This window comes from Varroa jacobsoni, unplaced genomic scaffold (assembly GCF_002532875.2).
Source record: "Varroa jacobsoni isolate VJ856 unplaced genomic scaffold, vjacob_1.0 scaffold_885, whole genome shotgun sequence".
Classification (NCBI taxonomy): Eukaryota; Metazoa; Arthropoda; class Arachnida; order Mesostigmata; family Varroidae; genus Varroa; species Varroa jacobsoni.
In genome coordinates, this window is record NW_019213787.1 from 198,702 (window position 1) to 210,852 (window position 12,151).

Sequence of the window (12,151 nt, forward strand, 5' to 3'; positions counted from 1 at the left end):
CTCTAATTTATAAGCAAACAACTGTGATAAGTGACTTTTGCATCGCCCCGCTAGAACCATTAAGGAAATTCTGGAAACACCGAAACAAATGATTGCCTTATGGTGCAAGATCTGCGCTATGCATTAACATTTCCTATTCAAGTTTTCTCATTTTCTGCCGAATTGCTAAAGATGCATGTGGTCTAGCATTACCACTTGGCAGATAACGCCTTTTCTGTTCACTTTGTTCCAGTCGATTTTTTTAATAGCTTGTTGTAATCACATTAATTGTTGACAGTAGCGTTCTAAATTAATCGTTTACCAGATGGCAACAACTTATAATACACGATTCCTTTCTGATTCACACACAAGCATCACCTTCTTCGGCACCAATCCACATGTCGCAACAGACCATAATCTTCTTCGCGCATTTTTGTCATATGTAATCCATTCTTCATCACGCGTGATCTACCGTTTCAGACATGGCTCGATCTTGTTGCGTTCTTAGATTTTCAAAGATGGAAATATAGTCATAGTCAAGTACATTTATTTGCGTCAATCCCTGTGGCACACAAATATCAAATGTCTTTTTATCGTCAGCTTTTTTCCAGTGGCTTAAAACTGTTTGGCGGTGGATGTTTATTTCTTCGGCGATTTCATAGCTACTCACACATCGGCCGCATTCAACTTTCGCAATAATTTAGTTAGCTTTTTTCGTAGCTGATAGGCCGCTACGAGAAACACTTTTCACATCGAAATTCTCAGAAAGAAAGTGATAGAACCATTTTCAGGCTATTTTTTTCGGTAATGTACCTTGATCACAAACAGCACAACTTTTTTTTTTATTGGTATGCAGCATTTCCGCCTTTATCGTGATATAACTGTAAAATATAGCAAAGTTTTATAGACATATTCTTAAAGGCACTCTAATCTGGATAAAGCATTCCAATAATGTTAGCACCTCTACAGGGGTCAAACCTCTGCTTTCAAACAACATAAACGCCGACCCAAAATGACTATTATTACATGAGATATGTAACTTTAAAGCCATTTAGTTAGAAAACGGTCATTACTAACATGTATATATTCTGCCGTATTAGTAGTGTACAGCAATTCGCTACGGTTGCTGTCGTATAAACTATGACAACTTCATGCTAACTAATGTATTATGCTATATAAACATAATCAATGTATGTACATTGCAGAACTTAATGCGCACTGCAATAATAGTATACAAATAAAGACTATATTTCAAATAAAATTTATTATCTAATAAGATCATATTATTAAAAAATATAGTAAAATAAGGACGTGTAATGGCCCCTATGCTGATGGGATCTCTTACACAAATAGTCATAGATGTCTGGTCAGACCAAAGGCTAGTAATGTACAATATTCGTCCGCAGCAATGGTATTCATCATTACAAGCTGTAGTTGCAGATTTTTTATATTCAATTCATTCACGACTATCATTTTTGACGGTACTCAATTGACTTAAACAAAGAAAGAGTTGCCAACGGTAACCGTTTTTATTCTACTAAAATTTCTAATTTCGAGCTTCGACTGCATATATATCACTTCCGAATTTCAACGGTGCTGCAGCCGCATCTGCTAAAGTGTAGATGGCAACGATGTTGCTGAAAATCTTTGGCAGTCATTATAATGAACAGTGCCGTTAACTTTTCTTCTAAGCACAGGGAAACCCCTTCCAAGCATGAACAGCACAAAAGGCTAACAACGACAGCTAATAAGTAATTGAACAATTGATTTTTACAGAACTGTATAAAGGGTATATAAATTCGACCACGTATTTACTTCTGTCTTCACCTCAAATAGGAACTCATATTATTGCGTAAGAGACGACCTTTGTAGTAGCGTTTCAATTAACAAAAAAAGGGCATTGAGTGCTCGTAAGGTAGTAGTGTCTGGAAGGTACTACAGATTAACGTTAATATATTAACACTGTAAGCGACAACAGGAAAACTGGGTTACCCGTGAGCTACAATGCCGAATCGTTTCTTCCACTCAGTTGCGCGGTATGGGATTAATGTATCGGTCTGAGACTTTTGGGCTTAAGCATAAAAGAGGAACACTTTTCTGACTGCTAAATTTTGCCAGAGGCAGGTATTATTGATGAAACAGCTAGTGGAGGGTAAGAACGAGAGACGAAAAATAAGCACGGCTGTAGTTAAGTGGACTCGAACTAGACCCATATTGTATAAGCCGAAATGACAAACGGTACTTAAAATAATATAGCCATCATTGTAAGTAATCTTATCTCTCCCTTAGCACCCGCCCTCTGTTTCCTCTAATTATTATTCAATTATCACCTAGCTATAATCCTTTCTGGGTCATCATCACTTTGAGTTGCCTAATAATGAACTCCAAGTTTCAAGCTCATTTGTTCGATCAAGTATTTTCTACAATATTCTTGCTGCAATTAGGTTTTTTTTGGCATTTCTATATCTATTTTCTGTGGCATTCTTCCGCTGGAGACACTGTGATACCGACATGCTTACTGTACAGACGGTACCCGTAAATGTACACTAGAATGCCATCTTCAAAAGACGAGCAGCAGATTCGAACCTTGCAAGAGCTGAGTAATTATGCTGAACACTGCATTCTGTTATCTAAAATAGTCGTGTTCAAATGTTTGTTTCTGTAGTTCCGTATCTCATATCTCTATTTTGGGTATATGATTTTAGAAAACATTTGAAGCTATACTGCACTGTTTTATGATGTTGAACGTTCACGTTCTGATAGACGTATTCAATCACCATTTCCAGGTCAGGTTGATAATAAATGCTAAAATGATCTGAGTAGATTTACGAGTGTCGTCTTGAGTTCCTTCTCCATCTCGGTTAGATCTGGACCATCTTCAAGTATCCATTGGTCCTCAACCGTTGACTCCTCCCTGAAAACGGGATAATTGCAGAAAAATCGTAAATGAGCGATAAGGTTATGCACGGTAACGGCTACATTAGTTACGTTACAACTTCGGAATGTTTTACGAAAATGCAGCTGAGAAATATGTCGGCCTTCCAGAGAAACTACTGAGCATAAAACGGTTCCCTCAGTGCTTATATAGTGAGTGGTATCAAAAAGGGTGAAGGAGGAGCGACATTTTGGTTTGAATCTCGATAGTGATACTCTATCGCTGGATTTTGTCAGCCGAGGCTCGAGGTCTTATTTCGATTCGTTTAGGCTGGGTTAAACGATCAAACAGTAACCCTATTGGGCTTAATCAACCGGAGACGAATACGCAAGCTAGTAGAAAATCCTACTGGTTTAGTGGCTTCATGGATAAACCTTATGTTTAATTCTGGAAGGGACACAATTAGAAGTAAAATATATCCACTGTATCAGCGGCCATTATTTAGTGTGCACATACGAATTCGATACAAACAACTTTTTTAGTTATGTAAGTCTTATGAAGGCGGGAATTGTTAACGAATAATGCAACTGATGAAAAATGTGTAAGTACTTGTCATAGTAATATTCATAGTTAAAATGGTGTGAATATCACATACTCAGTATTCGCCTATTTAATTAATTGGAAAGCAGATGATTTGACGATTGAATTATTAGTACACAGCAAATGGGAATAATGCAAGTATTGAACATCCAGAACACTACTAAAAAGAACAAGTTTACCTGCATAAAGGACAAGCATTACTGCGCAGCTGCCACTCATGTATACAGGATGGACAAAATGAATGTGCGCAAGGCAGCGAGATCTGGCGTTCCCTTTCCAGACAAACACAACATAAATGATCATCCTCTTCTTCTCCTTCCAACTCGGCGAGCTGAGTTTGCTGTCCGGAATCCTCTGCAAGCGATTACCAAGGTTGCACAAATAAGAAAACCTCTTGGCAAAGGCTCAGTTCACAAAATGGCCTATTGTTTCCAGAGCGAAACGCTTGGGCACTCCAAGAAGCCCACATTTTCTAATTTGGTACAGAAGGCGATTTACTTGGCTCGAAAAGCATCCGAGTAAAATTGAAAAAAAATTTCTACTGTCGGTAATTGTTACTCCATTCTACAGACTCGCAGATAAAGGAATAGAAGACGTACCTTTCTTTGCTCCATTTTGTTGAGTTGTCGGAATGTTAAGGAGCTTTTTGTTTACCATCACATTGTGGTAGACGGTAATAAATTGGCGGAGATTAATTTCCTACAAAATGTAAATTAACGTGAACCAGCCGCAGACATATGTACGTAGTAAGTTTTGTGAAATAGTTCCCTACGATGGTGCTTTCCACAAATAACAAAAAGTTTGCTTTTAGTCACGCAAACATTTAATTCATAAGAGTATTAATTATGTTACATAGGAAACTTGCATGTTTTTGGGTCCTGACATAATTCATAAATATTGCACCTTAGTTAGTTCTTCTCCGGACTGAAGGTCCTTCACAGTGCAACGAAACCGAATTCCACTTCGCCACAAGAGGTGGTCATCCGAATATCCTGCGACTTTAACGTTTACCTTCCAATTCAGATAAAAAAATATGATTATAAATCTTTTCAATTGAAAAGTAAACCAACTACTCCGTTACAGAGCTCCATTCTAAAAATAATTGTTAAGAATTATAGAAGAGAAGTTTTAGCATGTAATAGCGCTAGTAGATAACAAACGGTGGTGCTTAGATTAGTCTGGACTATAGGTAACCAATATATGTAATAACATTGCCGTGCCTGAGCCAGGAACGCGCCATTTCATTGTTTGTTTTTGCACCGAACATAGTCTATCCGGGACCGTAAACAAACTGGTTAGCACGACTGCACGAACGCCCCAAGGTGGCAAAATAGCTACAGATAACTACGACTGTACAAATTCTGAAACTAATTTGAAATGCTACTAGTGCATATGCAGTCACCCCAGGAACGCAGTTCAAAATTCAGCAGTTAGTGTAAGTGTGTCTACCGTTAATTGCATGTTTTCGAAGTACCTTAAGAGCGCATACGCATTTTTTAGACATTTTCCATATTTTCGAATTTTATCATTTTATAAATATTACTTTAACGTTACAGGGTTTTTGATCGGATGGCAGTCTAGAGTTCAGTTTCTCGGATTTTTTTGTGTGTGAGGTGTTATTTGAACCGACTCCAGCAAGACTCCATACAGTAATATCAGCTTAACGATCAACTTGCTAACTCCTGTGCAGCTTTTGTGCGGTTTCTGTGAAGGACTGAAAAAATCATTGAAGTGAATGAACGGTACATTGACTAAAATAAGTTGTCAGAAGTTCGATTTAAAAGTTACTTATATTGAAAGGTGACACAACTTACAAAATTACCAAAAATAGCTTCGTTATACTCCAATGTAGCTGATCTAGTAGGAAATAAAAATATTTTATATCTAGTAAAGTTTCTCCGCGACGGGAATATTCTTCACCTTTATTTTAGAGGCCGGAATTGTAGAGCTCTACGTAAATCGACTTATTATTCTAAATTACCCTTTGTGCGAGTCAGGTTGAAGTTTCACGGGTTGATACCCACCTCTCTTCCGCCTAGGTTCAATCCAGCGTCGTTTACCTCGATAATCATCCTGGCCACATCGTTCCGATCCAGCATTGCCATCATGCGAAGTTGTTTTATCTCGCGAGCCATCAGGGTACCTCCAGCCGCAACACCACTGCTACTACTGTGTGTTGCCCCCATCAGGCCTAAGGCTGCGGGCTGTAATAAATAAAAACCATCTCAAGTGACTATTCCATAGTACTTCATAGCTTTTTTGGAATAGCTTTTACCCAGGACATTTTTTCCGCTATTTCGCCATATATTAGTAATTTAGCAGCAATTTAGAGGATTAGTGGGCAAACGAAAAACTAGTATTTGCTAATGGTATTTACCTAGTTACGATAAACTTAAGGGCTTACAGCTGCCTCTGACATGCTGGAGGGAAAAACGCTTTATGTTGCTGGGGAAAATCTTGTTGGTGAAAGCTTAATAATTGTTTTTTTTTGAAATTGATTATATAGTACTGTCCTTGACCACACTTGGTTACCATACCATCAACCCTAAAAAAATCTCTGGCAGTTTGGAAATGTTTCTTGCGAGTAAGATTCCGTTAAATAATAATGACGCCCTGCCATGTGCGAAACCGTTCACTAATATCCTTAGCTTCGTCCAGTTTTTACATCAGTTTTCTGTGAATGAACAGTATCACGAAGAACGTACATGTTATAATCAATTTTGAAATATAGAAGTAAGTCGAAAACGATCGCTGTGGTACAGTTCCAACCTTAACTAGGGCCGACATAGGCTGCTAAGCACTTGAATGTAATTAAAGGTCAATCTTGGTCTCTAAATACCCCAGTGTCTAAAAAACATCACGAAAATTGCAAGGAAGTCACCGTTATAAAATAATATAATAACACATAAGCAATTGGTGTGGGCCGGTATGCCGTGGTCTATACCAATAGATGTCGAAAGACTCTGGAGAATTCTGAAAAGAAATTCTGTCAAGGATGTGAAATGAAAAAAATTATTAAAGCCACATATAACGCATTACTATTATGGACTATTTTTTTTTTATATGTAAAAAAGCTATGAAACTTTGTAAGATGCAGGTAGTAACTACAGCTCATACTGGCATAAATTCGTTGGCTTCGAACAATCAGGATATTCAGGATATTCCATAATAGAAAATACCCAATTTGTACGTTGAGGCTTCCAAACTTAATGGTTTTGTCTAATGTTGAAAATAGACAAGTTGTCATATATAAACCTCATAAATAATTGTACGACGTTTCACAAATGGAAGCATTAATACATGGTTCCAAATTCCATAATACGTGAGTTGCTTACATAATGTAACACACAATAACGAAATAATTTGCATGAACTAGACTTTCATGACTTTGGCCGTACATACAGAAGCTACGATAAAAATAAAACCCAATGCCTGCCACTTTATATAGTGCTGATCTTGAGTCTATTTACTTACGTTATTATGTATTATATATCGATGACTCAGTGCTCTACCGAATGAAAGAACAAAAGAATCCTTTTCTGAGTCTCCTCGATATAACACTGAAGAGAATCTGATTTAAGCTGAAGAAGAGATTTCAAATTAATCCTCTCTACGAACAATCTGCCCTTCTTCAATTAATTATTTAATCGGCGGAGAAGCACTTCTATTTTAGCCAAAACAATAAGTAGAGCAAAGCAGATTTTCATCTACGCAGTCACACTGTTTACATGTTTGACCATTTGAATGCATTAGTGCTCGAATTAAATAGAAAATTAATAAAAGCCAACAATCTCATCAAATTTAAATTTCAGTTTCAAATTCACTTTTCACTGATTTGTTGTGACACTGCGATACAAAAAACCGGCTGGCGGTTTATCCTGAATGAACAGAAATGGTTTCCCAGACAGGTGCTACTAATCCTAAACATGGAGTCTGAGGTAAGACGGGCGAAGGAACCCGCGCGAGCGCGCGATACGCAGTGAATGACAGATCAAATGAAGCTCAAGAGCGAGTGCCTTCGACCGCCTTCTATCCAAACTGTAGTACAATATGTCCCATCTATAACTGTATGCAAGCCGTAATTCCGATCGTTCCCTTGAATCGGGCATCATCAGCATCGTTAAGTCGAACAAATATTGTTTTGTTAATAATTCGGCGCAGCTATTTTTCAATGAAGCAATTTTTCCAGATGTTTATTTGATTCAAGTGTTTTAACAAATTTTAGCTGATGTTATAGTCTCAAGCATTTTGTTAATCGTTTAAGGAGATTGCATTAAGTATATGTTACTTCAGTGCTGACCCTGAATGCAATCATCAGTGATGATTTGTCATAATAGCGTATTCGACATACATTGCTACCTCTAGGGAGCATTTAATACTTCGTATAATATGGTCAATAATCAATCTTGCCTCAAATTTTTTGCGTATCGACAAGATTTCAATTTCGATATGTGAACACGTATCTTTTCCCAAAATTCTTTCAGGCTACGTACCGATGACTAAACATCGGTTCTTAATACTGCTAATTTTATCAGTACTACTCTTCAGTGATTGCCTCACTGTCTTCTTCAGAATTTGTCAGAAAGCAGTGTCATCTTAATTATAGATCCAAAGTTTCTGTTATAGCGAAATGACTGACGTGCGGAATCAGCGTATTTTCGGTTCTTCTCGGAATATGCGTACTATCCTGCATACTATCGCAAATGTGACGTAGATTCTGTAAATAACAATGCGATGTCTCAAGACAGATATCGCCGATATGTAACAGCAGAAAAGAATTCTAAAGTCTTAGCTATATGGTGTATATATCGTGTGTAATAATTAATATTTCTATCATTATGAAATGTCGCTTTATTCGTAATTTAGTTTTTTTAATTTGATCTCGACAACAATTAATGTTCTTCCATGGAACCGTAGTTTTCGATGCGCTTTTTTGATATTTCGCACAATGAAAGGATTTTTTCTCGGTTCTTATTACATGCAACCGGTGTTGTGCAGTTCTGTACCTTAGGACTGATACTGCGGAGTAGCAACAATAATAAATGTGTGTCTATGTAATCAAAATACCCTGCTGTACGCCATTGCATGTTGTCGGTTTTCTAAGGAATATAGCTAATGCTCGTATTGCCTTTACAAGATGCGTTAATACTCTTTGTTTGTGTGTAGCTTTTGTTAGCAGTCGATGTTACAGCAGTCAACGGGTCAAGGCAAGGTAAAGAACAGCTCTACCAGTGGTGTGCCTTTGTGTGCCTTGTCTAGCCGACCGGCCGCCCGGCCACCCGTCAGTAGGTATCTGTTTGGTAAACCTTCTAGTGTGCAGGTCTATGCGTGTCCAGTGTGTATGGTGTCAGTGTTGACAGCGGTTGCGTTCCGTGTTAATTGGAGAAAAAGCAGGCTTGAATATGTTTCACTGAAGATCCTATTAACGTGTTTCAGACCCGCGGTGTTGTTAGGATCGCATGTGTATTATCCACTAAATTAATTGCAGTTGACAGTCAAAATTTATGTAAGTTGTATACATTTAGATACTGAGTTGAGCGCTTGACCAACGTTTACGTAAAGAACATTTCTGTTTGATCTCAGGCATTGCAACGAAAAATCTAACTAGATTGTTATCAGGAAGTTGGCTAGCAATAAGTCAGAACAATGATAATAGCATATAAAAAATAGGTTTCTTATGAGGGATATGCTCATATGTGTAATAGCGATAACAGCTTCAAGCGCTGTCAGATTAGTTTCCGCAATTCGTAACAGTTCGAACAAGCGACGGGTCTTACCCTGACAGACCCTCTCATGCAGTTGTTTCAAAGCTGTAAAAACTGCTATTTATTTATTTTATTTATTATTTATAAAAGAAGTTTTAGTTTCTTTATCATAAATTTATTATGTATAGAAATATATGTCACGACAACTCCCCTGCAGTAATTTTTTTATGGTTAGCAAACAATTCGAGCAAACGTTACTCTACCTATTAAAGCGCACCTTTTACGCATGAAAATTGTGTTAGAAAAGGTAATTAATAATTCAAAAAATCATGCGCCACTATTTTTTTACTGATTTAATTATTTCCCTGCTTTAAATGGTTATTCAGTCGGAGATGACCTTCCTTTTGAAAACAGACGTTGTCTTGGTAAAATAAACTTGCTTTCAATTGTTATGGTATCGTTGCATATCAAGTACTCGCACGTGGTATATCTAGTAATAATATCTATCATATCTCTCAACCTGAGTTCTTATGAATCAACTGTAACAAGAAAAATAATCGTGCGAAAAAAAGGTTAACGAAAAATCAAAGAGAAAACAAAAGAGCAGCCCAGAAGTCGTAGATCAGTCTCTTGAATGTCGAAAAATCTTTAGTCAAATAAAAAAAGCCGAATTTTCTATGGTATGCCAGTATGGTATGGAATAGTATGCCAGTTCGATTATAAAGGACATTAATAAACGTGAGGTGATTGACGTGCAGCATAATGTTACATCTATATGCCTATCATCTGTCAAAATTCCATTGGGATGTTTTCTGTGGATAGCTAGTTTGCATCAGTTATCACGATACCGAGCCTCTTATGATTATTTATATATTTAAGGAGAACAACCATTTGCTGGAATACCGCGATCCCGTCGTAGTCCGTCTGTGATGTCGGAAACCGGAGCAATTGGTGTGGGGTTAGCTGATACTGACGATATTCCACTAGCGGATGAAGATGGAGAGGAGGTTAAATCAGAACCAGTACCAAATCGGAATGGGCAGCCGCAAGAGTAAGTGTAAGCATAACTACTTGTCATATATAAAACTGAACATCGTCAAACATGGCTGATTTATATATATATATATATATATATATAATGTGGACAGAGAAAAAAAACACGTTAACGAAAGACGATATATGATATTTACACGAACTCCATTCTCGTCGCAACTTATATCAGTGACGAATTAGCGTTAGTTCCACGTTGACTTCGGTTACCTCCATATGTAGAAATACAATTATTTTGTTCTAAGTAGTGATTAACTGAGAATTAGGACAGGCTTCACATATGTACCATACATACGTTTCTTTTCCAGGGTTGGTGATCACCGCGATGCTGGAGCTATGGAGGAACAACTATTCTTTGAGGAGGAAAATCATGATGGCTCAGCATTTTCGTGTAAGCTTGTAACCTTTATTATTAAGTCCTAATGTTCTAATAATAAAACCCATTAAATAGGACAATATTAAACAACACTAAAGAAAAGTTATCTATATATAAAATATATAAAAAAATCTATATAGAAACAAAGATTGGTAAAAATCTATTGCAATCGCTTCGTTTAAAACAAAAGCGCACAGCTGCTGTGTCATAACTGAAGATTAGGATTTACACTGTTAGAACTAAAACGCGATAGTATACTTTGAGATTACATTTCTTCCCAGAATGAAATCTACTCACATTTCTCGATTTCCTAAAAATACCGAAAATGCGTAAATAGAGGATAGTCTTACAGCTTTGTTTTTACTGTCTTTTTTCCAGCATTAGACCACTCTCTGCACACAGATGAAATAGAAGAAAAATCTCGATTGATTTCGCAAGTCCTGGAATTGCAAAACACGCTTGATGGTATCAACATGAGTATTTCTTGATCAAAATTATAACAATAATTCCCTAGTGAACAAGACGAAATTTAGCTATTTGAATGTTAAGTGTCGTGTATAACCGTTCTTAGTATTTTCCCTATCATCTGATCTTTTTGATGATTTTTTTTCACAGTAACAGTTGCTTGCTATTATGTGGATAACACTTACTTTTTTAACCCGTAATTTTATTTTACAAAATTTCCGATCTAGATAATATTGGATTATATTAGTGTTTAAATAAGATTTAGTTTTACTTTAATTTGTCATTTGATCAAGATTCGAATTTCTAACTAATATACTCAATAAACCAAAGTTAATTTTACACTAGACAGATGTGTTAATATTTTACAGATCTCTCGCAACGGGTCGATAGCGTGAAGGAGGAAAATCTAAAGCTAAAATCGGAAAACGGCGTATTAGGTCAATATATCGAGAACCTGATGGCTGCTTCTTCTGTTTTCCAGAGTACACAGCAGCAGCCATCTCACCAGCACAACCGTCCACCGTGTTCACGCAACAAATAACACAGTCAGCTGTCTAGAACAACAGAATTCTAGAATTAAACCACCTGGCCGGATTAAAATGACACACGCTTTTAACAGCTTGAAACAGTATTAATGATTAACACAAGCTTTTTTTAGTTCCTTATGATTTACTAAAAAAGGTGCCAGCCCTTATAGGACCCAATTTTAAGAAGTGCTAGAATAAGGTGTTAAGGCCCTAAAGCAATGGCACTGAATGTGTCCTTTCGTATGTGTGGCCAAGCATCAAGCTTGTGACTACAATAACAAAGGTAGGTTACGACGATAGTTACCTCGGAATAAAATTAGCTACCAGTGATCAACTTCTTCCTATTCAAGTTACGCAATGATACTGTCAGCTACAGCTAAAACTGCCTGATAAAAACCGCTACATTTACTTATATACCCATAAATAAAACTGGTTTTTATAGTACGAACACACATATTCCCAACAAAATGCCACCACCTACGATTTGTGTATTTTGATAGCTTTGTGTTTTGTATGCATATACACTGCAATAAACAGAGTGTCAGATAACTAACTCTAGTAAAAATTGTAGCTT

The 12,151-nt window shown here is 36.9% G+C and overlaps 2 protein-coding genes across 4 annotated transcripts; one reads left to right on the forward strand and one right to left on the reverse strand.

Annotated features, from left to right (window-relative positions):
- Nucleotides 1-509: 509 nt before the first annotated feature.
- LOC111264688 (RING finger protein 141) lies at nt 510-7,355 on the reverse strand. 2 transcript variants are annotated; one of them, XM_022840773.2, is made up of 6 exons: nt 6,929-7,355; nt 5,479-5,658; nt 4,358-4,465; nt 4,054-4,153; nt 3,634-3,808; nt 510-2,893 (listed from the first exon to the last, which is right to left on the reverse strand). In XM_022840773.2, the coding sequence occupies exons 2-6, from the start codon at nt 5,638-5,640 to the stop codon at nt 2,785-2,787; spliced, it is 654 nt and encodes a 217-aa protein (XP_022696508.1). In that variant the 5' UTR covers nt 5,641-5,658; nt 6,929-7,355; the 3' UTR covers nt 510-2,784. The 2 variants fall into 2 exon arrangements, with proteins under 2 accessions (XP_022696508.1, XP_022696507.1); XM_022840772.2 differs by lacking the exon at nt 6,929-7,355 and adding an exon at nt 5,992-6,894.
- Nucleotides 7,356-8,618: 1,263 nt separating this feature from the next.
- LOC111264689 (uncharacterized) lies at nt 8,619-12,142 on the forward strand. 2 transcript variants are annotated; one of them, XM_022840776.2, is made up of 5 exons: nt 8,619-8,739; nt 10,039-10,210; nt 10,518-10,600; nt 10,964-11,050; nt 11,419-12,142. In XM_022840776.2, exons 1-5 carry the CDS (start codon nt 8,637-8,639, stop codon nt 11,589-11,591), a joined length of 618 nt encoding a protein of 205 aa, XP_022696511.1. In that variant the 5' UTR covers nt 8,619-8,636; the 3' UTR covers nt 11,592-12,142. The 2 variants fall into 2 exon arrangements, with proteins under 2 accessions (XP_022696511.1, XP_022696512.1); XM_022840777.2 differs by lacking the exon at nt 8,619-8,739 and adding an exon at nt 8,764-8,960.
- The last annotated feature ends 9 nt before the right edge of the window (nt 12,143-12,151 follow it).

What these genes read in the sequence shown, in the direction of transcription:
- LOC111264689 (XM_022840776.2), top strand. Translation starts at nt 8,637, where the DNA reads ATGTTACAGCAGTCAACGGGTCAAGGCAAGGTAAAGAACAGCTCTACC. An exon ending in CGGAATGGGCAGCCGCAAGA is followed by an intron (nt 10,211 to 10,517) that starts GTAAGTGTAAGC and finishes TTTCTTTTCCAG; the next exon opens with GGTTGGTGATCACCGCGATG. An exon ending in TGATGGCTCAGCATTTTCGT is followed by an intron (nt 10,601 to 10,963) that starts GTAAGCTTGTAA and finishes TCTTTTTTCCAG; the next exon opens with CATTAGACCACTCTCTGCAC.
- LOC111264688 (XM_022840772.2), bottom strand. An exon ending in TGAACCTAGGCGGAAGAGAG is followed by an intron (nt 4,466 to 5,478) that starts GTGGGTATCAAC and finishes CTGAATTGGAAG; the next exon opens with GTAAACGTTAAAGTCGCAGG. An exon ending in CCGGAGAAGAACTAACTAAG is followed by an intron (nt 4,154 to 4,357) that starts GTGCAATATTTA and finishes TACATTTTGTAG; the next exon opens with GAAATTAATCTCCGCCAATT.